This window comes from Delphinapterus leucas, chromosome 13 (genome assembly GCF_059928025.1).
Source record: "Delphinapterus leucas isolate spDelLeu-1000000601 "Yukka" chromosome 13, BTC_Dleu_Yukka2, whole genome shotgun sequence".
Classification (NCBI taxonomy): domain Eukaryota; kingdom Metazoa; phylum Chordata; class Mammalia; order Artiodactyla; family Monodontidae; genus Delphinapterus; species Delphinapterus leucas.
The window spans coordinates 26,582,795-26,607,059 of NC_143141.1; the positions used below are offsets into that span (position 1 = coordinate 26,582,795).

Consider the following 24,265-nt stretch of genomic DNA (forward strand, 5'->3'; position numbering starts at 1 on the left):
TTTGGCCAGAGCCACACAGTTAGGGAATGGCAGAGCCAGCATCAAACAGAGACTTCCTGACACTAGACCCAGTGGTGTTTCCTCAACATCCTGATGCCCAGCAGGGAGGAAGCGGTGACAGTAAGTAAGTAGCCATGGGCTTCATTATTTTGTTTTGTTTTTAGTTTTGCTTTGTTTAGTGTCAGAGAGGTTTGAGCAGGTTTGTAGGCTGAAAGGAAGAATTTTGTCCTTCTGAAAAAGTTCTTAGCTTTTTTTTTTTTTTTTTTTGTGGTACGCGGGCTGCTCTGTTATGGCCTCTCCCGTTGCGGAGCACAGGCTCCGGACGCGCAGGCTCAGCGGCCATGGCTCACGGGCCCAGCCGCTCTGCGGCATGTGGGATCCTCCCGGACCGGGGCACGAACCCGTGTCCCCTGCATCGGCAGGTGGACTCTCAACCACTGCGCCACTTCCAAAGGGAAGCCCTTAGCTTATTTTTTTATTTTATTTTATTTTATTTTATTTTATTTATTTATTTTTGCCCTTAGCTTATTTTTTAAATATAATTTTTGAGGAAATAATTTCAAACTTACAGAAAAGTTGCAAGAAGAGTACATAGAACTCTCTTAGCTCCTTAAATCAGATTCTACAATTATTAACATTTACTATTTCCTCCCCTTCCTCTCCATTATCATTATTCCTATTCTGATCATTCTGAGAGCAAGTTGCAGACATGATGCCACTTCACCCCTAAATAGTTCACTGTGTATTTCCTCAAAAACAAGTACACGGGCTTCGGTGGTGGCGCAGTGGTTGAGAGTCCACCTGCCGATGCAGGGGACACGGGTTCGTGCCCCGGTCCGGGAGGATCCCACATGCCGCGGAGCGGCTGGGCCCGTGAGCCATGGCCGCTGAGCGTGCGCGTCCGGAGCCTGTGCTCCGCAACGGGAGAAGCCACAACAGTGAGAGGCCCGCGCGTACCGCAAAAAAAAACAAAAACAAAAAAAACAAAAAAACAAGTACACAACTCTATAACCTTTGTGCAACCCTCCCAATCAGGAAATTAACACTGATACAATACTACCATCCGATCCACAGATCCCATTCAAATTTCACTCACTTCCCAATGTCTCCCTTTCCTTTCTAGGCCAGGATTCAAATCCAGGATCATGTATTACATTTCCTCATCATATCTCTTTGATCTGCTTTAATCTGCTGGAACATTTCCTCACTCTTTCCCTATCCTTTGTGACCTTTACAGTTTTAAAAAGTATAGGCCTTTGATTCTGTAGTATGTCCGTCAACCTGCATCCATCTGGTATTTCTTCAAGTCAAGACTCTTAAATTCTTGGCAGGAGTACTACTCAAAAAATATTATGCTGTGTTCTCAGTGTATCACATCAGGGGGCACATGACGTCAGCTTATCCCACCACTGATGATGCTAACCTTGATCACCTGCTCAGGGTGGTGTCTGCCAGTTTTCTCCAGTGTAAAGTCACCATTTCTTTTTTTCTAATTTGTTTTTTAATTTTTTAATTTGGCCATGTTGCGTGGCTTTCAGGATCTTAGTTCCCCAACCAGGGATCAAACTCAGGCCCCAGCAATGAAAGCGCCAAATCCTAACCACTAGACAAAGTCACCATTTTCAACTTTGTAGTTAATGAGTATTTTCTGGAGAAATACTCTGAAACTACTCTGATATCCTGTCCCCTATATCAAACTTCCACCCACCAGGCATAGTAACCATTGATGAATATTGTATGAATCAGTTCTACCTTAATAATTGCCAAGTGGGGGCTTCCCTGGTGGCGCAGTGGTTGAGGGTCCGCCTGCAGATGCAGGGGACGCGGGTTCGTGCCCCGGTCCGGGAAGATCCCACATGCCGCGGAGCGGCTGGGCCCGTGAGCCATGGCCGCTGAGCCTGCGCGTCCGGAGCCTGTGCTCCGCAACGGGAGAGGCCACAACAGTGAGAGGTCCGCGTACCGCAAAAAAAATAAAATAAAATAAAATAATAATTGCCAAGTGGTATTCTACTCCCGTTATTCCATCTACATGTGTTAGTTGGCATTCTATGGTGAAGTGGAGCTTTCTTTTCTCCTTACACTCAGTTTCATATGTATTTATTTGTGTCGGTACAGATTCCTGTTTCATTCAATGAGTTGTAATCTATTATTTATTTTGATGCTTAAATTTGTCCCAGATTTGGTCAGTGGGCATTTCTTTAAGATGACTTCTGTGTCCTTCTGACACATCTCCATCATTCCTTTAGCACATTTCCCAGCACTACAAAATGTTTCGGGTCCATCTTGTATTCTCCCTGGATAAGGGGTGGGAACCCTTGGGAGGCCAAGCATTAGGGGCATATGGCTGAGGTTATGCTGAGGCCACACCAAAGTCTCGCCACAGGAACTTGTTGATGAGGATTTCCCTGCTAGCAGAGCCATCCACTCCTCATGAATTCTCCCTGGGTCTTGTTTTCACTCTTTCAAGATTCAAAGTCCAGTTGGTAGCATTCCAGTTGGTTGGCTTAGGCCAACTGCCTACCCCTGGGCTGTGAAGAAGTGGGAGGGAGGATGAATGTCCTTCTCCAGCTGCCAGAAAGAGGGTAGAGCCTCAGCCTACCAGAGTCGTCCACAGTAGGGGTCTGTGTAGAAATAGAAAGGTAATTTGAATACTGGGTGGCTAACAAGCCCTTCCCGAATATCTGCTTCACAGCTGGGGAGACGGAGATACAGATGTAAGAAAAGGAAAAACTGGGAAATATTATGCGGTGAGCAAGTGGGATGTGGCTAAATATTTAACGAAATCTCCCCAGGGTGAAAAAACAATAGCCCTGGTTTACAGTGTTCACCTACTTCGGTTGTGTAAAACTCCCACCATGGCCAATTTCATTACTGAGCACAGAGTTGGCAAGACATGTAGTAGCACACCGTGACATAGCATTTCAACCATACGGACACTATAGATGTAAACAACCTCAAGGGATAATGGGAAAATGCAGTAAAATAATTAGGAAGTGATGAATGTTGAGTTTTATCACCTTCGCTTTAATATAATTTATTTAGTTGTGAGTTTTTATGATTCAATTATTAATTAAAGCTGTGTTTAACAGCTGGAACGCACAATTCCAGAAAATTCAGCAATTGTCTCTCACGAGCCAGTATAAGGCATCAACATGCCATGGCACCAGGGTGTGTCTCAGTGTTTCTCTCTGATGGTGGGGAAAGTGTGCTTTTGTTCATTTATTCCTTACTTTGTATTATTTTTTAAGTGGTAGAATAAGGATTGTTTTAAAAAAACTGTATGTGTGTTTTCAAATAAGAATTTAATTAAAAAATAATAACTCCACAGAAACTTTGGCCCTTGTTTCTCTACCATTGGTTGAGAACAGTGTAAGCTGGCTTCCCAAACTCCAGTCACAACCTCCTCCAAATGATTCACACAAATGGATGTCAGACTATGATCTCTAAAATATAACTTTGGTTGCGTCACTCCTTTCCCAAAATCTTCAGTCACATCGAGTGCAAATTCTCTGGCAAGATTTGAGCTCTACTTCCTTTCCAAATGCCTTCCATTCCTCCAGCTCTTGTCAGGGATTTTTAAACCCTTCCTTAGGTCCCATGTCCCACAGGTGTGTGTGTGTGTGTGTGTGTGTGTGTGTGTGTGTCCGCGTGCAGCTGAGGGCCTCTGGAGAGGACAAGATGTGGGGCTCCAGCCCCTGCTTCTATCACAGCAGCTCTGATTATATTTCACATGTTCCAGGTGAGATTTCATTTGAAGAAAAAAGCATTCTGCTGCCAAAAGCCAAACATTTGAAATGAACAATTTTAGTCCAACAGCATGGCTCATCCCAGTTAAGCACTCTCAAATTTGTATGCTTTCTTCAGGCATCTCATTTGTTCACTTACTTCAAGTGATGGTTTATTGAGTACTTCCTATGTGCCAGGCACTGAGCATAAAGCAGTGGACAAGACAGACTCTCCCTCCCTGGGGGAGCTTACAGTTTAGAGGAGTGACAATAGATATTTGAAGAAACTCAGAAACAATGCCTTTCCTTTCCCCTCACTCCTCTTTGAGGTTTATCTCAGAGGCCACAGATTTATAAAATCTTTTGATCTTCCTTTCCTACGACAGAAGAACTCCCTTCTCCATGTACACTTTTGTATGTCAAGGATGTTTGTTGTTTTTCCTGTCCAGCATCCATTCCCTCACCTTCTGGTAGTAGTACCTGGAACAGTCTTTCAGAAACCATATCTCCCTCCCCCATCTCTCTCCCAGCTCACTGGGTTCCATTTGGTTTCCAGGAGTGGGAAGTGACCTAGGCCTGGCCAACTGGCAAATAGAATTCTCCTCAGCCACGGTGATTGGTTCAGGTCTGGCCACCCCTCTGCCTACAGTGATTGGTTTGAGATAGATACATCATCCCAAATGGCCCATAGTGAATCCCAGACATGTGTAGGAGCTTCAGGAAACAGATGTTCCCTTTTCTGCTGAATTTAAGTCTGAAAATATTATAGACCCAGAATTTTTGGCAACAATCTTGCTATGCTGTGGAGAGTGAAGCTAACATGGAGGAAAGTAGAGCCAGATGAAGGAGAGGGATGGAATCCTTGTGATGCTGAATGCCTGGGTCAAGCCACAACTAAAGCCTGACCCCTGGATATTATTGTTCCTTAAGCCATATATTTCCCCTTTTGCCAAAGTAATTTTAAGTCAGGTTTTCTAAAAGAATGTTGAGTAATTTGTCATAGCAGAGCAGTTCCAACCTGGGCTCTCTAAAGCTATAAGCTGGTATTTCTCCGGCTCTGGCTGTGAAGGACCCCCACTCTCTCTCGAGTTCTCCCCAGTAAGTTCATAAGTCCCCAGGAAACTCCTCACGTGTGGTCAGCAAGCTAATCCTCTGCCATTTCCTTCTGTCCCAGGAGGCTGGGGGTGGCCCCTTTTTCTGCAGAAGCTGTGAATCCTAACCCTGTCTCAGCCACCCAGCAAAACAGCTGAGAGGTCACAGATATCCTCACCCTCTGGGTCCAGGGAGCTGAGGTCGCTGGTGCCCCATCCAAGGGCACAAAGGTGCTTTACCTGGTCGTTTTTCTTCATAGCTGCACTTACGGGGTGCTTGTCTTGTGCCAGGAACTATGCTGGGCATTTTACACTCATTCTCATATGTAATCCTCATAGCGACCTGAGGAGTGGAGGTAATTAGTGTATCCCCATTGCACAAGTAAGAAAACTGAAGCTCAGAAAGTTCAGTGACAGAGCCAAGGATCCACGGTTAGTAAGTAACAGAACAGGGTTACCAGACACGTGAACTGCGGCCACTAGGGACGGAGGGGAGCTTTAGTGGGTAGGGGGACGAAGAAAGGACATTTGGGACTGTAGGAAGTTGAAACAGTCGCCTCGGAAGCTGCTTAGAGGTGAGATTGGGCGCCATCCCAAGGCCGGGCTGTGTGCCTCTCGGCGATCCCTGGGCCCCGGGACTTTCCGCGCGCAGGGAGTCTGGCTAGCCGAGTCGGGGCGGCAGGGGGGCGGGGCTTCTCTGGGCTCGCCCCTTGCCCAGGTGAGGCGCTGGCTACCCGGGCAGGAAGGGACGACGCGCCGCCTCAGTGCTCGAGAGGTGTAGGGTGCCCCGGCTGTCCGGTCAGGCCTGCTTGGGGCCCGGGACTGGCCCGGCGGGCAGGGCCTTTGGCGGGGGCGGGGGGTTGGAGTGGAGGGAGAGCGTGCCGCGCCCTGCCCGGCCCAGGTGTCGTCTCTGGGGGCGGAGTTTGGGAACCGGGCCGTGGGAGATTCCCGGCCGGACTAGCTGGCGGTAGTCGAGGGACAGAAGCCTACGAGACAAGGCAGGGCCGGGCGGCGCGGGGAGTGCAGAGGGCAGGCAAAGGCGTGGGACCGCCAGCATGTTCTCCCGAAACCACCGGAGCCGGGTCACCGTGGCCAGGGGCTCTGCCCTGGAGATGGAGTTCAAACGCGGCCGCTTCCGACTCAGCCTCTTCTGCGACCCACCGGAGGTGAGAGACCCGCGTCCCTGCCTTCCCCTCTCCGGGATCCCGCAGCCCGGGCCGCCTGGGCCTCCCGCCCCGCCCGCGCGCGCCGAGGGGCGGAGACGCCGCGGGTCTGGTACAAACTAGTAGTTGACTTAAAAAGTCAGGCGCGGACCGTCTGCACGTTAATCGGACCGTGCCACCCCAGACATTACCTGGCCCAGTTGGGATGATTTGCCTCCGCCTGGAAAAACCTCGGGTTGGCTTCAATTTATGGGGCCCTAGGCTCGATTCCCAAAATGTGCCTTACCCCGGTCCTTCCCCGCATCCCGGAGCAAAGGGCGGTGTGCAACCAGGCGGGCTCTAACAGATTCCTGGCCTGGGCGCCCGCTCCTTCCCTGGGCTCCAGCCGCAACCCACAACCTGTCTCAACCGTCTGGGACAGCCTCCATCATCAATCCTGACTTCTCCGCCAGGTCTGCCCCCTTCGCTGAAACCCTCCGCAGCTGCTCCTCTGTGGCTGGGAGAATCGGGAGTGAGGGGGTTCCTTATTAAAGATTTGGGATTACTTCCCGCACTCAAACTTTCAGCCTCCTTTCCTGGGGCCTAAGAGGAGTCCAGCCTCTACAATTGCCTCCTCGGCCCACCACTCTACACGTTGCTCAGGTCTGAGCCTTACCTGTAACTCCCTAAAGAGGCTCAGGAGGGTCTGAAAGATGTGGGGCTGAGCTAGGACTGAGAGGGCGAGTAGCTACAGCAGAGGCTATCCCCAAGGTCAGCTCTCCTTTCCCGCTTGGCCTGGAAAGGGTTAAGTGAGAGGGCCTTCCTCACCCCTCCCTGCCGAGATTCCAGGCCTGGCTTCTGCACTTTACCCTACACCCTGCCCAGAACAAAGGCTCTTTCACACCGGTGTCCCAGTGTCCCGGGCCTTCGCTGACTTTGAAGCTAGTGGGCCTCGGGCAGAGGACCTCTGTCGGGTCCAGCATAAGCAACGCCGCGTGGGGCCAGTGTGGGGGAGTGAGGGGCAGGCCCAGGGACCCGGAGGAGGGGCCTGTGAGCCGGGGCCGCCCCCGGGATAAGCCCAGCCTTTTGGGGGCCGTAGCGGAGGAGCCGGGGATAAGCCCGGCCTTTTGGGGGCCATAGCGGAGGAGCCGGGGCGGAGCCGCTGGGACCCGGCGGAGCGGTATGTGACTCCGTGGGCCTGGGGTGGAGGGGGGTGGCAAAGCTGCAGCTGGCTGGGAATCGGGGCTGGTTTCCTGTCTGGAAGGGAAGGGGCCCGCAGAGGGGAGCGGGGGCAGCAGCAGCTAGGCACACCCCTGCCTTTCTCCCTCCGTCTCCTCCCTTCTGCTGGAAAAGCGAGGTAATTGTGAACCCAGGGTGGGGCGGGCTGGATGGGGGCCCCAAGTTGGAAGAGGTGGCCCTGGGGGTTGAGCCGCATTTACCCCTCTGTCCCACTCCCTGGGCTCACTCAATAAGGTCCTCACCGTTATCCTTCTTCTTCCTCAAACTAAGCCAGAACCCCTTTCAGAAAGCAACCTCCTGACAAACCCCACGACTCTGTAGAACCTGCATGAAGTGTCCCCTCCCTGCCCCCTTCCAGTTGTGCCTGCCCCTCACACCCTACCGCACACAGATTCTCTGTCCACCAGGCCAGGGATGTGGGCGGGGGCTGGGGAGGGGCCAGAGTCGGAATGAAAGAGCCTTTTTCTTCCACAGCTGGGAGAACAGCTGCCACCAAAGCAAGACTGGACACTCTGTGCCCAGAGTCCCCTCTGCAGCTGGCCTCCTCTCCGGGGACCCTGCTCATCCTCACCTCGCTTTCCTTTCCCTCCATGCCTGGCTCCCATCAGGGCCCTGGAACAGCGGTAGGCAAGGAAAGTTTGTCACAGCAGCCAGAGGGGTCTAACGGGAGTGCAAGAGGGACAGGGGCTGCCTCTGCCCTCTGTCCAAGAACTGCCCACCTCTTTCAAGACCAGGGGAGCAGCGGGAGGAATTGTGGGGCAGCGTGGTGCTTGCTCGCCCCACCCTTCTGAGGGGTCAACAAGGGAAGGGGCGCCTGGGGGGCACAGAGATGCAGGACAGATTGCACATCCTGGAGGACCTGAATATGCTCTACATCCGGCAGATGGCGCTCAGCCTGGAGGTAACGCCCCCACCCCTGGAGTGCACCTCCTCCACAGCATCCCAGCCCACCTCTGCTCTGCCCTTTCCTGCTGGGGCTGAGCAGGGAGAGTAGAGTCTGCTCCAAGTGGGGAGAGGGATAGGTGGTTCTGTAAGCCCTTCGTTGGGTGCTCCGTGTGGACCCAGGTTCAGTTCTGCCAATTAGAGTACTGTGTTGGCAACAGGGTCTTCACACCTATTTCTGGAAGCTCTGTGGTTTGGTGTGGATGTGTGTTCTGGGGCTGAGGGCTCCTTTCAGGTATGGGAAGAAGAGGGGAGTTCAATGTGAGAGGTTTGCAGGAAGGAGATGATCTTACCAGAGAAGGGGAAGAGGACTCTAGGGCAGGATTCTGTGGCCCTGAAGATGGCAGGGAGCTGTTTATTCTTATTTTTAAATAGATTTATTTTATTTTTAAAAAATTAGTTAGCTAATTAATTAATTTTTGGCTGCATTGGGGCTTTGTTGCTGCTCACTGGCTTTCTCTAGTTGCGGCGAGCGGGGGGTTACTCATCATTGCAGTGCACAGGCTTTTCTCATTGCTGTGGCTTCTCTTGTTGCGGAGCGTGGGCTCTAGGCAGGCAGGCTTCAGTAGCTGTGGCACGCAGGCTCCAGAGCGCAGGCTCAGTAGTTGTGGCACACGGGCTTAGTTGCTCTGCAGCATGTGGGATCTTCCCAGACCAGGGGTTGAACCCCTGTCCCCTGCATTGGCAGGCGGATTCTTAACTACTGCGCCAACTACTTTTTTTAGTTTTTGGTCGCACCCCACAGCATGTGCGATCTTAGTTCCCCGACCAGGGATCGAACCCACACTGGACTGCTGGGGATGTCCCTCATTTATTTATTCTTAATCACATTTATTGAACATCTACTATATGTCAGCTTCTTTCTAGATCTTGGGATACCTCAGTGAACAAAACAGGAAAGGTCCATTCTACTGGGGGAACAGACAAGAAGCATGCAAACTAATAATCTCACATAGTGAAATTATGATGAAAACGGGGGGGTGTAATAAAAATCGGGTGGGGGGGCAGCATTAGATGTAGGAGTAAGGGAAGGCCTCTGTGAGCTCTTTGAGCTGTGACCAGAAGGATATGAAGATATGTAAAGATGGGAGGAAGGGCTTTCCAGACAGAGGGCATAGTAAGGGCAAAGGCTCTTAAATGAGGATGATGGTGATATGTTTGTGGAAGAAGGAGAGCCAGTGGGGCTGGAACATAATAGCTGGGGTCGAGCTGATGGGTGCAAGCCAGATTATGCAGGGCTTTGTAGTCCATGACAAGGCATTTAGATTTTACTCTAAGTGTGATGTTGGCTCATGGAAGGGTTTTAAGCAGGGGGACAACTTACCTAATGTTTTAAAATGATGGCTGTTGTGTTTGAAAGGAATAGGCTAGGCAGGGGTGGGGGGTGGGAGGGAGAAGGGTTGGCCAGACGAATAGCAGAAGACCACCAGCTAGGAGGTCGTTATAGCCTTAGGGGAGTGAATCTGGTGGTATGGATTAAATGCTCTTGGTGGAGATAGGGAGAAGGGGGTGGATTTCAGATGATGGTGGTAGATCTGACAGGGCTTGCTGACGTACTGGACATGTGGGTGCGGCCAAGAGAGGGCTCCAGGATGATTCTCTGGTGTGTGGCTAAGCAACTGGGCGATGTGGTCATTTACTGAGATGGGGAAGAGAGAGGAAGCTGAGGAAGTGACTGCCTGAACCAGGCAGGGTGTTGCTGCTAAGGGAGGTCAGAGGCAGGACAGTAGAGAGTCCAGCTCAGAAGGGGAATTTATTGCACATGTGTTTGTACCCTCAACCGGGTCCCCACTCCCTAGATCATGATAGACATTACGAGTCAATCATGGCAGTCTTCACCAACAAATCCACGCATGGCCTCACAATCTTTCTCAGCTCAACCTTGGCATAAATTATGCAGGTTGTGTCCTTCATAAGGGCACTGCATAGTGGCGGGAGTCCTGGTCTGGTTTCAGGTGGTGTGAGGAGGGGACACCTTTATCTAATTTGTTTGCCTGGAGAGGATCATCTTTTTCTAAAATGGAGAAAGGTGCCCAAGGATCCCATTGGGACTCTGATACTACATATTGTCCTGTGTTGGCATATGAGATAAAACCTATTTGCCATCCCTAGTCCTCTGCACTGTCCATGTTACTAGTTACATGTGGCTATTAACTTTAAAATTTAGTTAATTAAAATGAAATAAAATAAAAAATTTAGTTCCTTAATTACTCTAGCCACATTTCATGTGCTAGATGGCTACTGAACATTTCCATCATTGCAGAAGATCTTATTGGCCATGGCTGGTCTAGGTAGTTAAATGTTCGAATTCTGCATGCCTCCCCCTCCATGTAATTTTTCTTCATAGAAGCTCTGCCCAAGTTCTGGGGAAGAGGAGGGGGCTTAGATTTCACTTTGATCATCTCTCATTCAGTCTTGGGTTGGTTGAGGGTGCTGTGTTCTTTCTCCAGGAAGCTCAGCAGTTCCCCAACCCCCATCCCATTGATGTTTCAGGGATTAGCCAGAGAGGTAGTCGTGGAAGTGTAAATTCAAGAAGACTTTCTGGAGGAGGCAACTTAAGCTGCAATTAAAGGGAAGGTGGGAGTGCTGGGCCCAGGTAGGGGTTAGACTTTCCCATTTAATCCTCAAACAGTAGGAGGTGGAATTACCACGCCCTCCCACCCCCAGTTTACAAACAGAGGCTCCAGAGGTTAAGTTCTCATGGCTAGTCAAGTTCCTAAGCCAGGATTTGAACTTAGCCCTGGTGGAGATTCTAAAGGGAACATAAGGTGATGAGAAGCAGAGAGGGAAGTCAGAGATAGAAGGGAGTGGGAGGAACTGGAAAGGATGTCCAGAGAGGTCCTAATGTGTGCTGGGGCTTCTGCCCATGACTCATCCTCCTTCGGCCCCTTGGGCCCTGAGCGGAGTCCAGCTTAGGGCTCTTTCCCAGGGGAGTCTGGTGAAAGTACTGCCGGCTTGGGAAGAGAGGGTGTGTGGGTGGGGAGGGGGGCGACGTGGAGCTATACCAGAAGTACGGAGATGGGGGTGAAGCTCCGGGATCCAGAGCCTGCGTCAGGATTCCCGAGATGCTCTGCCTAAAGGGTGGGAGATTTCTATGGCACTGTCCACCGAGGGCCGTGGGAGAATGGATTCGGACCCGAGTGCGTGGGGGGAGAGTGGTAGTCAGGGTGTCTGCACCCCCAGTTCGACTCATCCAGGCTGGATACAGCGACTTCTCTGCAGCCCCAGTTATTCCGATGTATACACTATCCCCCTCCCGCATGCACCCGGGCCAGGAATCATCTTGGAGGGCAACTGCAACCCGGAGGGGCCCCCTGGCCTCCGGCAGCTCCGGAGCCTGGAGCCCTTTCTAGAGTGAGAACGGTGCTCCCGGAGGTACCGTTCCTCCGCGACTAGGTCTCTGTGGTTAGCACCGCCTGGAGCCTAACCGGGCCAATCGCACAGAGGGACCGAGGGACCGCCTGCGTCCCGGAGCCCCTCGGCCGCTCTCGCGGCAGTTGGTAGATGATGTCATCGGCTCTCGCTGCGGGCGGGGCGGCTCCCGGCGTACCCGGGTGGTGCGGCTCCCCGGACCAGGGACAATGCCTGCGTTGCGCCGCACGTGCAATGGACAGGGCTAGGGAAGAATTCGTGAGTGCTGGGGCCGGGACCAAAAGGCTAGTGAGGAGGTGGCCTGCGGACGCTGCTCGGCCCCACCCCCCTCACCTGTTTGGGGGTGTTTGTGGTAGAAGCTAGATGCAGAATGGGATGGGGGTTGGCAAGCAGCAAACCGTAGCAGAGGTGGGACCCTGGTGCAGGCAGTCATGGTGGGGGTGGGGGCAGCTGTGTAGTCTGAGAGGGCTTCCTGGTGGAGGCGGCGTAGGTACCCGGTTGGCCAATTTCTGAAGGGTCAGGAAGGGAAATGTGGATAGTGAGGGTGATGAGATGAGGTGAGCCGTGATGAAAGTCTGGCCCAGCTCAAGTAGGGAAGGAAGAATCAGCAGGGAGGCTGGACAAGGCAATTCCCGGAAGCAGGAATTTAGGGTGTTGAGGTCTTGGGGACTTGAAGGCTGGAGTCATCAGGAAGGAAGCAAGGGCACATAGTGTGGAAAAGAGCTGGTGTGAGGGGGAAGACAGGTTTTGGTTTTGTGCAGTCACATTCATCCTCCTCTTCCAACCCTGTGACTCCACTTGGCTTGCCTTCTGATTTGTACACTGTAATAGGGTTAGTCTTCCACTTCTTCTCTGAAGCCTTCCCCATCACCTCAGCCAGAAACAAACAGGGTCTGTTTCCTGTGAGCGTGTTTGTGCCATGACATGGCACTTATGGAGCAGCCATTAATGTCTGCATCTCTCACCTCCCAGCTGGATTTCAAATATGGAGCTTTGGACAGCACAGGGATGCTCCAGTGTTATTGGGTGAATGCTACTGGGCTGAAGTAGCATCATTAAAATAAGCAGCCCGCCCCCATGCATACCATATGCTGTGCATTGGGCATTGTGCTAAGTGCCTACTCACTCCTGACTTGCTTTACCTGCTTTCCCATCCCCATTCCTTGCCTCTGTCCTTACCTCCCAGACTCAGAGGGCCAGCAGATGGCAGGTTCCCAAATTTGGGGTGTGTACTGCATTCTGTGCAGCATGGATGAACACTGTAGGCGGTATGCTCCTTCTCCACTGACCCCTTGCCAACTAAATGTCCTCTCTCATCACTTGAGTCTTTGGGGTAAGCCAGGATGGCCTTTACTATCTGTGGCCATTCCCTTTAGGTGGTAGTTCTCAGCCTGGGCTGCACCTCAGAGTCACTTGGGGAATTTTCCAAAAAATGCACATGCCCCACTCGTAGAGATTTTTATTCTGCTACTCTGAGGTGGGGTCTCGTGATTTATTATTTTTTTTAACTCAGAAGATTTAATTTTTTAAAAGGTAACACAATTGCCAATAGTACAGTAGTAAAGGAGCATATATATAAAGTATCATAAATTGATTTTCCATTCCTGGCTCCCAGCCCCACAGCCACTACTATTTTATGCATGTCTATCGATATGTATATGCATATATATATATATATATATATATCGTGTACAAATGGTAGCATGCTGTAATACTGTTCTTTCTTTTCTCACTTCATATATTTTGAAGATTGCTTCATTTTTGCACACATGTCTATCTTACTCTTTAATGTCTGCAATAGTCCATATTTCATGGTATAGATGTGCTATAACTTATTTAACCAATGCCCTATTGAAGGGCTTTTAATCTTGGTGTTTTAAAATGATGCTGCAATGAATATGGCTCTGCCCACAAGTGTAACTATATCTGTAGGATAAACTCCTAGATGTTGGATAGCTGGATCAAAGGATATGTGAATTTGTAGTTTTTACAGATTTTTCCAAATTGTGCTCAAAAGAGGCTAAAAAAAATTTATACTCCCAGAGGGAGTATAAATTTTAACAAAGTCTCTCTGGTTATTTGTGGGCTGCTGAGGTTGAGACTCAACCCTTGACCTTTAGTTGCCTGAAACATAAGTTTCTTGTCAGTTTCTTGTGGACCACAGTCCACTTGGGAATGAAGGGTGCTTCAACCTGTCCCCCAATTGACATTTCCTTCTCATCCTTACCCCCACTCCGGCTAGGACACAGAGTTGCAAAGAAAGCTAGACCATGAGATCCGGATGAGGGAAGGGGCCTGCAAGCTGCTGGCGGCCTGCTCCCAGCGAGAGCAGGCTCTGGAAGCCACCAAGAGCCTGCTAGTGTGCAACAGCCGCATCCTTAGCTACATGGGCGAGCTGCAGCGGCGCAAGGAGGCGCAGGTGCTGAGGAAGACAGGCCGGCGGTGAGCAAGGGGGAAGCGAGGCTGTATGGGAGTAGTGGCGCAGTGTGTGTGTTTATGGAGTATGGAGTACGGAGCACCCTGAAGATGACTTCCTGGTGAAGACTCACCAGGGTCCTAGAAGACACCTTGGTGTTTTACCACCACAGTGTGCCGCCCAGAGGTGCACTAGTGAGTTGCAGGACACTGGCTCAGGAAAGCCAGTGTATCCGGTGAAAGGCTGGCGGTCTGAGGAGTAGTAATGCAAAAGTGCTAATTTGCTAAGCCCTGCCTGTGATCTGATGAGTCTGGCTGGCTGGCTTCTGGAAAGCTAATTTTCTCATAGCTGGTTCACCAAATGGCCAATTTGCTAAATGACCAATTTACTGTAACTGACAATAGTTAGTTCATTGTACCTGGGGTTTGCCTCATTAGAGTCAGGGATTGGGAAAAGAAATAATAATAAAAAAAAATTTTGAGGGAAAGCCGACCCATTCACATAAATTAGATTGTGCACTAAAAGGACTCAACTCTTGGATGTGAAACACAACCTACACTGGCATTAGACTCTGCTGATCTGACAAATCTGTAGTGAAATGGTTGAGGCGATGCTCTGGTGAAACTAAAATGTGGGAAAAAATATTTGGCAAATTGATTGTTCTGAGAACTGACCTTTTTTGGTGAACTGGTCATTTGGAAAACTGGCTTCTGGCAAAGTAACCTGCTTGATCCCACAAGGCTGAGTGGGGAGAAGGTCCAGGCCCCTCACCGACATAGTGTCATCCCAGCTCATCCATGAAGGCTGACACAAGGAGAGGTTGCCAGGAGGCCTCCAGAGTTCACCCATGAAGACACCAGGGGAAGGCTGCTCCATAAAGTTAAACGAAGAGCAAGCAGGCATGGGGACACCTTCTACTGTGAGTTTGCTGTCTCTTAAGAGGCGGCCATTGACAGGCTCTGCCCTGCCCAAGTCCCCACACAGCCCATACAGTGTGATCTGAGGTGCACCCCAAGTCCCTGGCAGCTAAACACATTGCCATCAATGCCACATCATTTAGTTTAAGGCTAAGTCACTCATTTCATTATAATGAATTATAAATTAGTATGGATAAGCTGGCCATCACCTTAGGAGAGGGACACATACTCGGTGAGTCCTAATGATGGGCGGGGAGGGGAGGAAGGCCGGATGTCCCCCCTGCAGGGGGGGGACTGGGGAACTTGGGGCACTGGGAAGGTTCGGCCCATCTAGCCAGAAGGGTAGAGGAGAAATCAAAGCTGAGGGGGAGGATGGAGAGAGATTTGCAGTAAATGGAACACAAATGTTCCCTACTTGGGTTCCTGATTTTCTGACTGATCCAGTACCCTCCTTTATTGAAGTGATGAGATGGTAGAGACAAGCAGCCTCCTTTGTTGTTAAAAACAGCCTGCAAACTCCTCCAAGCCTGGGGGTTAATGGAGAAGAGTCCTTAAAAGGGAGTCTCTCTCTGTGGGCACCTGTGTCCTCAAGCCCCACTTCTCCCTGGCAGGAGTCTGGGGAGGTGGTCAGGAAGGGTGCTTGTGCGGGGGGGTGGCCTGAGCTTGTACTGTGTGTGTGAGCTAAGAGCCTCTAACATTCCCAAGCCCAGCAACCTCCTGGGTTCAACTGACAACTCTCCCTAACAGTCCTTCAGCCCTGCCATGTCAGCCTGGCTGGGACCTGGCAGCTGGGTCCTGGGCCAGGGGTGTCCTAGAGCCCTTGGGAACCAGAGCCAGGGGGAATAGTGTCAAGAGGCCAGGCTAGGACGTTGTGATTTGCCCACAGGCCTTCTGACAGTGGGCCGCCCGCTGAGCGCTCCCCCTGCCGTGGCCAGGTCTGCATTTCTGGTAAGAAGCACAACTACCCCAGCTGTTGGCATTCTTTGCCCAATGATAAGATCTCCTGCCCCATCTCAACATCTATTCCTACCCGTCTGCCCCTTAGATCTCCGGATTCCACTCATGTGGAAGGACACAGAATATTTCAAGAACAAAGGCGGTGAGTTCCACACACGTGGGACAAATTTAAGGGAGTGACCCTGAGATTGGAGGTCCCTGTGGGGCACATCTTTACCAGTTTTGCTCTCTGTCCCCAGACCTGCACCGTTGGGCTGTGTTCTTGCTGCTGCAGATAGGGGAACACATTCAGGACACGGAGATGATCCTGGTGGACAGGACCCTCACAGACATCTCCTTTCAGAACAACGTGCTCTTGTGAGTATGAGTACCTCATCCCTATGGCTCCCACCTTTCTCTACTCTGCTCGAATCCTTGGATGAGGTAGCCACAGGGGAGGGGAGGGAGAGGAGAGGGAGGAAGGGAGATGGGCCTTCCCTGTGGAGCTGTCCTGTACTTGCACGACATCCATCCTCCACCACAGCGCCGCTCCCTGGACTTCCCCAGACCATCCTCCTGTCCTCTCTTCCTCCCATATTCCTATAGTGCCGAGGCAGGGCCAGACTTTGAACTGCGGCTGGAGCTGTATGGGGCCTGCGTGGAAGAGGAGGGGGCCCTGGCTGGAGCCCCCAAGAGGCTTGCCACCAAACTCAGCAGCTCGCTGGGCCGCTCCTCGGGGAGGCGTGTGCGGGCATCGCTGGAGACAGCTGGGGGCTCAGGGAGCAGTCCCATCTTGCTCCCCACCCCGGCTGTTGGGTAAGGCCCTGTATTCCCCCACTGCCCTCAGCTGGCCACAGGTGACCTCTGAGCTGTGTTGAGCATGCAGAACTCATTTTGCACTGCTGCCAGGACATGCAGACAAATATGAATAAGCAGTGGTCACATAGCTGGGAGGCACTCTGGCTTGTACCTCAGGGCTTGTACCCCAAGCCAACTGAGAAGACCAATAGGAATGCAGGAAGAGCTAGGCTCTGGGGTCATCACTTTTTGGCAGCAGCAAACACATCTTATGTGGGTAGAACAGAGTGTCCCTGGTTGAAGCAGGGTAGCCTGGGTCGTGTGGTGTTGCCTACAGGAACCTGGAGGCACCTAGTGGAACCACTGGGTCTCTGAGCAGCAGTTTGAAAACCTTCCAGGTAATGAAGAGAATGCTTATTTTGGAGACAGATATAGATTCAAATTCCAACTCTAAGCTATATTTATGGGCAGATATCTTAACCTCTTTAAGCCTCAAGCTGCCTCAGGGCTGTTGTGGGAACACAGTGGGATAACATATTTAAAGCACAGGCCCCGGCACTTGAGTGCAGTAAATGTTCCAACCCCTGTGGAGGAGGCAAGCGAGTTTTCTGTGGGGCAGCCTGAACAATGGGGCAGACCTGCTCAGCTTATAGCTCCTGCCATCCAACATGCCCCTCATTAGGCTGCTGCCCACTTCTCTGTCCTGCAGTGGTCCTCGTTACCACCTCTTGGCTCATACCACACTCACCCTGGCAGCAGTGCAAGATGGGTTCCGCACACATGACCTGACCCTCGCCAGTCATGGTGAGTATGTGTGTATGTGGGGGATGCTGGATGGTGAGAAGAGGGGCCGTTGGATGGTCCCCTTCACATTCCCCACCCTCACCCTGCACTTCCTCCTCCCCCAGAGGAGAACCCCGCCTGGCTGCCCCTTTATGGTAGCGTGTGTTGCCGTCTGGTGGCTCAGCCTTTCTGCATGACTCAGCCTACTGCAAGTGGTATCCTCAGGGTGCAGGTGAGGGGCCCTGAGGAGTGGAAGGGAACAGGGAGAAGGCAGAGGAAAGCCAGATGACCCAGGAATCAAAGAACTATTGAAAAAGCAAGATCTGGGTGGAGGAAGGAGGGGCATGGCAAGACGAGAGGAGGATCAGACAGGAGGGTGGGCAGAAAGGAGCAGTTTCTCTGTGGGGGGCTGGGAAGAAGGGTGTTGGGGGCGTGATTCCCCTAGGAAACCTTGAGTCATTTATGCAGCAAACTGGGGAGCTGCAGGACTGGGTGCGAGTGCATGGAGTCTTGAAAGGCACAAACCTCTTCTGTTACCGGCAACCTGAAGACACGGACACCGGGGAGGAGCCGCTGTTTACTATTGCGATCAACAAGGTGATGAATCCCTGGTGGTGAAGCCACCCAGGAGGCAGGGTTCGGGAGCCTCTCCATCAGGCCCCAGGAGGGTGGGCACAGACCTCAAAGGGATCAAAGCTAGCCTCCTGTTCCAAACAGCACCACACCCAGCTTCAGGGCCAGGGTTGTTGGGACCATATTCTCCCCAACCAGCATCACTGGAAAATGATCGTCCCTTCTACTCACCAACCTTAGGCCCTGCCAAGTCTCAGAGAGGGTTCTATAGCCAGTTTAGGACTTTTCATCCTCCTTCCATCTTTCCCCTCAGATTCAACGTGCATCTCCCTCACCGTTTCCTGGTTTTCTCTCCCAACCCAAGTCCAAGGACCCTCTTTGTTTCCTAGCCCTTTTGCTAGCATTCCTGCCGACTTTTATAAAAGTACTGAGGGACCTCAGGCCTCGGCATTCCTGTTCCTGCCTGCCTCCTTGCCTTCCCTGCCTCGCTCAACCCCTCCTTCCCTGTCTCCGTCTGCTCCTCTTTTCCTAAGGACGACCTGTCTCGTCCCTTTCCTTTCCTGGTATTTCTTTCCACTCTGGTCAGTAGGAGGCAAATGAGAGGGCTTCTTGAAAGCCCCACAAGCTCCTCCTTCTAAGGCAGGGATGACCAAGCCTGCCTGATGTCACTGCTGACTTCTGTGACCAAGGTGAAGGCGGTGGAAGCAGATCCTGTCTTTCTCCTACAGGAGACTCGAGTCCGGGCAGGGGAGCTGGACCAGGCAGTGGGCCAGCCCTTCACCCTGAGCATCAGTAACCAGTATGCGGAGGATGAGGTGACACACACCCTTCAGGCAGAGAGTCGGGGAGCCCTGCAGAGCTGGATGGAAGCTCTGTGGCAGCTTTTCTTTGACATGAGTAAGAGGAGGGGGCTGGATTGAACCTTCGGGAGGGACTGTGGATCGTTACTTTTACCAAAGGCCTCTATTCCAAGAATGTGTGGAAAGGAATGTAGCAGGGGAGAGGGTAGCCTGGCCCTCTCACAGTCCTCCCCCTACCCACCCCAATCAATGCCCTCCCTGCAGGCCAGTGGAAGCAGTGCTGCGATGAAATAATGAAAATTGAAACCCCTGCTCCTCGGAAACCACCCCAAGTACTGGCCAAGCAGGGGTCCTTGTACCATGAGATGGGTGAGTGAAAGTGCACTCTGGGATCCTGATGGGAATTTGGGCTGGGGGCTTCAAGGGAACCCAGATAATGTAGACAGAGAGAAAGCACACTTTGGGCTAAGGCAGAGCTCTGGGGACCCAAGTCCCACCCAGCATTCCTTTCCCTTCTCCAACTCTTCTTAAAACCACCTCCACCGAAGTTCACAACAAAAACCCATAGAACCAGATGCATTTCATGGATTTTTTCCCCGTAATTTCTTCTTTTCTGTCTCCCTTTCTGCATGCGGATTCCTGTCTCTTCCTCTGACCCTTCACTTGCCTGGCACTGCTTTCATTTTCCTCCTCTTTCTTGGCTTCTTCACCTACTTCTGCCCACCCTCCTCTCCCTGTCCACCCCGTCACCCCATATCCCAGTCTTATCAGAACCTGTGACTCCAGGGGGCCCAAGTGAGGGGCTGCTCCTGCAGGATAATGCAATCTCAGCTGAGATCCAGGCTTTGCTTTCCTCCTACAGTGACAGGTGATGCTCAGGGCTGAGTAGGTCTGGGGCCTAAGCTCTGACTAGCCCCCTCCCCTCAATCCCTTCCCGGTGCCACAGCTATTGAGCCACTGGATGACATCGCAGCGGTGACAGACATCCTGGCCCAGCGGGAGGGCACGAGGCTGGAGACGCCCCCACCCTGGCTAGCAGTGTTTACAGACCAGCCTGCCCTGCCTGGCCCCTGCTCGCCTGCTTCAGTGGCCCCAACCCCAGCCCAGACCCATTCTCTGCCCTGGGGGAGACCCCGAACGTTCTCCCTGGATGCTGTCCCCCCAGACCACTCCCCTGGGGCTTCTCACTCGGTTGCCCCTCTACCCCCGAAGCGGTCCCCACAGTCCAGAGGCCTCTGCAGCAAAGGCCCACCCGACACTTGGCTCCAGTCCCCAGTGTGAGATGGTGTGCTGGCAACAGGATCTGGTCAGAAGAGGAGATGAGCTGTGTGCAGTTGGGCTCTGGATTCGGCGCTCTTTGTAGCAGGTTGGCCAGCTTGGCCTCCCTTTCCTCTGCTGGACTGGGGATAGGCTGGGGAGGGGGAGCAGAAGCCCCTTTTGAGCTGTGGTTGCCATGGTGCTGAGGGACTCATTCCCAGGGCTGGCTGGGACCCCCTAAACCCTTCCTGGGAGAAAACTGGAACCAACCCTGCCTTACCTCCCTGCACTAACCAGCTTTGAGGATGGCACTGAAGAGCCCTGGGAGGGAACGCACCTCCCTTGTGACTCCCACATTGACCATTAAAGTTATTTAACATCAGCCTTCACCTGGTTCTTGAGGACAGGTTGCTTCTTGGCTTGGTCTGGACCTGCCACATCCCCTCATGCCTGGAGCTTAGTTCACTAGTTGTGAAGTGTGACTATGATACTGAGTAATCAGACAAGGGCTGGGTGGAGGCGGGTACTTTATAAATACCACAGGGGAAACGGAGGGCTGCTTTTCTCTCACATGCTGCTGAATCTCAGGATCTCAGCGAGGTCATAGCCAGTCACAGCAAAGGAGCTGCCTGAAGGATCACAGAATCGGGCACCACACACCTGGGTGTCGGGTACACACTCTCCATGACAGTGCTCCACCTGGGAGACAAGAGAGCTGCTCAGGGCCTGCTGCCTCACGCTTGGGTCCTCATTCCACTCCCCTTCCCATTCCACAAGACACACCTCAATGTAGCCTCCCTCTGGGCTTCTGCTTAGCTGCCAGATGTGTACAAAGGTGTCCTCAGCCGCAGAGAGTAGCTATAAAAAAAAAGGCAGGGAGGACCAGTGGGAGTCAGACGTGCTGACAGGGGACTGGTATAGGCTGTAGAGCCCAGGCCAGGTGCCTGAGGAGGGGCCGACACTGAGTGGCAGAGATAAGCCTGTGGAGTTCCTCTCAACATCCCAGCACCAGGAACAAGGGTATGTAGGGACGGAGGAGGAGACTGACCTTGCCCACCTCAGGAGCCAGATCCAGGGCACAGATGGCCCGGGCATGGGCGTCGATCTGGACATGTAGAGTTCCTGTACTGGCTTCATACAGACGCACTTGCCCGTTCCCATAGCCTGCTGCTACGGTCCCCTGCCACAGCTGCACAGAAGGGCACGGGACCCTGCAAGAGTGATACCCTACTTTGATTTCCCAGACCCAAGCCTACTCCCCACCTGGAAGCTACCTCAGGAAGGCCTCAGCCCCATTCCGCCTCACCTACCCGAATCCTGGAATTCGGGTCAATAATTTGAATTCGGGTCCTGACTGCCAGACGCACAGCAAGCCTGAGTCATCTGCTGTCACCATGTCAGCCACGCAGTCCTGAGGGGAAAGGCAGGATCAGCTTTCCCTTTCTCCCCTGCTGGGTCCTGTATACAGGGCAGCAGGGGAAGGGAAGCAGTATTTGCATCTTTGCCTCTCCAGGGAAAGGGCAAGATGTGAAGCCATCACTGGCTGGAGGGGTCCCCTGGAGGCATAAGATGCTTTCCTTGTATTCTTTATAGTCTTACTCCCTACCCTGACCCCAACACACACACCATGTGTTAGGGTATATAACTGTCCTCATTGGATGGATGATGAAACTGAGGCCATAGTGTTAGGACCTTCTGGAGGTCTTGCAGTGAGCCAGCCACAGTCATGACTAGACTCTGGGCCTCTTGACAACCCCTAAACCCAGGCAGCCAACATAGCCCATGGGCCCAGCTCTGTGCCAGGTGCAGTGTAACATAGGAATTAGATGATACATACCCTGTTTTCAAGAGGTTTACAATCCAACTGGGGAGACAAGAGTTGTCTGAGGGCAGTATCAATTCAGGGTTCAGCTAAGGGAGATCAGCGGGAGCTGGAATAGGGGGAAGGCTTCCTGGAGAGGACAGCACTGGAGGTGGGCCTGAACTTACCCAAGTTCAGAGAAGGAAGCCACACATGTCAGAGCTGGAAAGTATCTCAGAAACCATCTGTCCCAACTCTTCCATTCACACCAGTATTGTAAAGTGTGAGTGAACTATTAAATGCCACGTAAATGTAAAGTATCTCAGGCTTCATCACTGGAACTGAGGTTGCTAAAGCCTAGGAAAGTGTGGCAATTTGCCCAAAGTCATCCAGCTGCTTAGTGGCAGAGCCACGGCTGGAAGCCAGGTCCCATGCCTCCCGAGGTGGGGAGGCCCCCAGATTCACTGGAACAGTAGGGGGAATCCACTCACCTGTCCCTGGGCAGGCTCGGTGGCAATGTCTGTGATTGGTGTCTGGTGCCCAGCCAGCTCTTCACTCAGTACAATGTTGGGACCCTTGGCTGGGATGTCAAAAACCAGTACCCGGCCCGACCACATTCCTGCAGAACCAGTGCTCCACTGATGGCTTCCTGATCCTCCCAGGTCTCCAGCCACCACACTCAGCACTCCCTCCATCCCAGAAACCTTAGTAACAAACCCACCTCTCACTGCTCCAACAGCCCCACCCCTACATTCACTCCTCTTCCTATCCCACCCTGCCCCTATGAACTCCGCCATGGCTTTTTGGAGTCTCTCAGATCCCCCTTCACTCCCACCCTTCCCTCTAACACTCCACAATTTCCTCAGACCTTTGGCATCCTCCTGGCCAAAGGCTATACCCCTATACCTCAGCACCCCCCAATGCCCTGCCCTTGGCCCCCTCACCCACACAGATGAAGTGGCCACTGGCAGCAATCCCTCGGGCAAACACAGCCTGCACTGAGAGGGGAAAATGATTAGAAGTAGCGTCTCCCCTAGCCCCAGCAAACACTCCCTACCCCCAACCCACTCAGTCCCGCAGGTACCTAGAGAGGCATCGCCAGCATCCAGTGCATGCCAATAGACCATGACGGAGCCATCAGACTCATACATCTGGAAGACCAAGGCAAGGAGGGGGTCATGACGCAGCTGACCTTCGCTGAGCTCTGTGCTGATTACCCCACGTACTCATGTTAGCCTTAGCCCATCTAATCCTCAAAACCACCCCGGGAGGTAGGCACTACTTCTATCTCCATTTAACAGAGGAGGACACCGGGGATCTGAGAAGTTAACTGAATTGCCCAAGGTCATACAACTTATAAAAGGGCAGATACTGGAGATGGCACTTGAGAACTGGAAAACAAGGAAGGCATGAAGATGAGAAATAAGGAAGAGGGGGCTAAGCATTTGAACAGCTTGGAAATGTTTAGAAATAAATGGGGTAAGGTCTAGGGGCCTTGGAGAGAAGTTGAGAAGACCCTAGTGGGGGAGGGCAGGAAGGTCCTCTTCTTACTTGTATTCCTCGATGTGAGGTGAGTACCAGCAATACTCGGAAAGGGAGGACACACCAGTGGACCTAGAGGGAGATGAATCAGAGTAGGAAGAAGTGGTCAGAGCAGGGGAATGAGGACTCAAAAGTGTGGAAATTCAGATGGTTAGGGAAGGCCTATTCCTTGAGGTTTGGAGAGGAAGGACTGGTTTAGGGTTGGGTTCAGTAACACCACTCCTAACTCCACGCCTCACCTGGGTGATAAGTGGGGGGCTTACTCCAGCGCCCTCCTTAGCCTGGAGTTGGCGCTGGGCCAAGGGCACACCCTCAGGAGCAGCGCTGAGAAGCTGGGCGCTGGGTCCATGGACTACTCCAAAATGTGTGAGGTTGCGGACGGGCAGCTGCAGCACACTGAGGTTGTTGCACAGGGCGGCGGCTGAGCCTCGAAGGGGGATGGAGCGCTCCCGGCGGAACATCCTTGGGGAGAGACGTCCGAATCACAGGCGCGCGGAAGACAGACGACAGCGGAGATTCCTGTGGGGGCTGGGAGGTGGGAGTGGGTGCTGTCACGAGGCACTGGGAGAGACCCCTGAGATTGGGTAGTGATGTGAATGAGGGCCTCGAGGATGGTGATGGGGGATCACATGGCGTGGGAAGGGTATTGTGGAGTAGGCAAGGGGAACCCTAGGGCTGAGTCATGAGGCGACAGGGGTTCCCAGAGGAGGAATTGCGGTGGCCCAGGACTCAGTGGCCCCAAGAGCCCGAGCCAAGGCGGGATGAAGCAGGGTAGCCCCCAGGCCCTTCCTCCCTCGCCCTGGCTCCCCGAAGCCCCCGGACCAGGTCAGAGTTCACACCAGCAGCTTGCCGGACCCGAGAAGCGTTCCGTCCCTCCGAATCCGCCGCCACCATAGAGACGACGCACGTACGCACGGCCGTTGGGTGGGGC

At 52.6% G+C, this 24,265-nt stretch overlaps 2 protein-coding genes across 8 annotated transcripts; one reads left to right on the forward strand and one right to left on the reverse strand.

Moving 5' to 3' along the window:
* The first annotated feature begins 5,621 nt into the window (after positions 1–5,621).
* On the forward strand, positions 5,622–20,604 carry RTKN (rhotekin). 4 transcript variants are annotated; one of them, XM_089922942.1, is made up of 12 exons: positions 5,622–5,982; positions 13,754–13,953; positions 15,731–15,792; positions 15,890–15,943; positions 16,041–16,158; positions 16,387–16,596; positions 17,288–17,382; positions 17,487–17,593; positions 17,830–17,958; positions 18,663–18,831; positions 18,999–19,103; positions 19,497–19,651. In XM_089922942.1, exons 1-12 carry the CDS (start codon positions 5,872–5,874, stop codon positions 19,604–19,606), a joined length of 1,470 nt encoding a protein of 489 aa, XP_089779068.1. In that variant the 5' UTR covers positions 5,622–5,871; the 3' UTR covers positions 19,607–19,651. The 4 variants fall into 4 exon arrangements, with proteins under 4 accessions (XP_089779068.1, XP_022418763.1, XP_089779067.1 ...); XM_022563055.3 differs by lacking the exon at positions 19,497–19,651 and adding an exon at positions 19,681–20,604 and having other exon boundaries at positions 5,638–5,982; XM_089922941.1 differs by lacking the exon at positions 19,497–19,651 and adding an exon at positions 19,681–20,604 and having other exon boundaries at positions 5,889–8,098.
* On the reverse strand, positions 20,142–24,256 carry WDR54 (WD repeat domain 54). Of its 4 annotated transcripts, none has more exons than XM_022563062.3 (11): positions 24,174–24,256; positions 23,574–23,862; positions 23,344–23,406; positions 22,877–22,943; positions 22,737–22,790; positions 22,284–22,411; positions 21,829–21,855; positions 21,302–21,402; positions 21,049–21,202; positions 20,775–20,849; positions 20,142–20,690 (listed from the first exon to the last, which is right to left on the reverse strand). In XM_022563062.3, exons 2-11 carry the CDS (start codon positions 23,793–23,795, stop codon positions 20,559–20,561), a joined length of 1,023 nt encoding a protein of 340 aa, XP_022418770.1. In that variant the 5' UTR covers positions 23,796–23,862; positions 24,174–24,256; the 3' UTR covers positions 20,142–20,558. The 4 variants fall into 4 exon arrangements, with proteins under 4 accessions (XP_022418770.1, XP_022418768.1, XP_022418773.1 ...); XM_022563060.3 differs by having other exon boundaries at positions 21,040–21,202; XM_022563065.3 differs by lacking the exon at positions 23,344–23,406 and having other exon boundaries at positions 21,040–21,202.
* Positions 24,257–24,265: the final 9 nt, after the last annotated feature.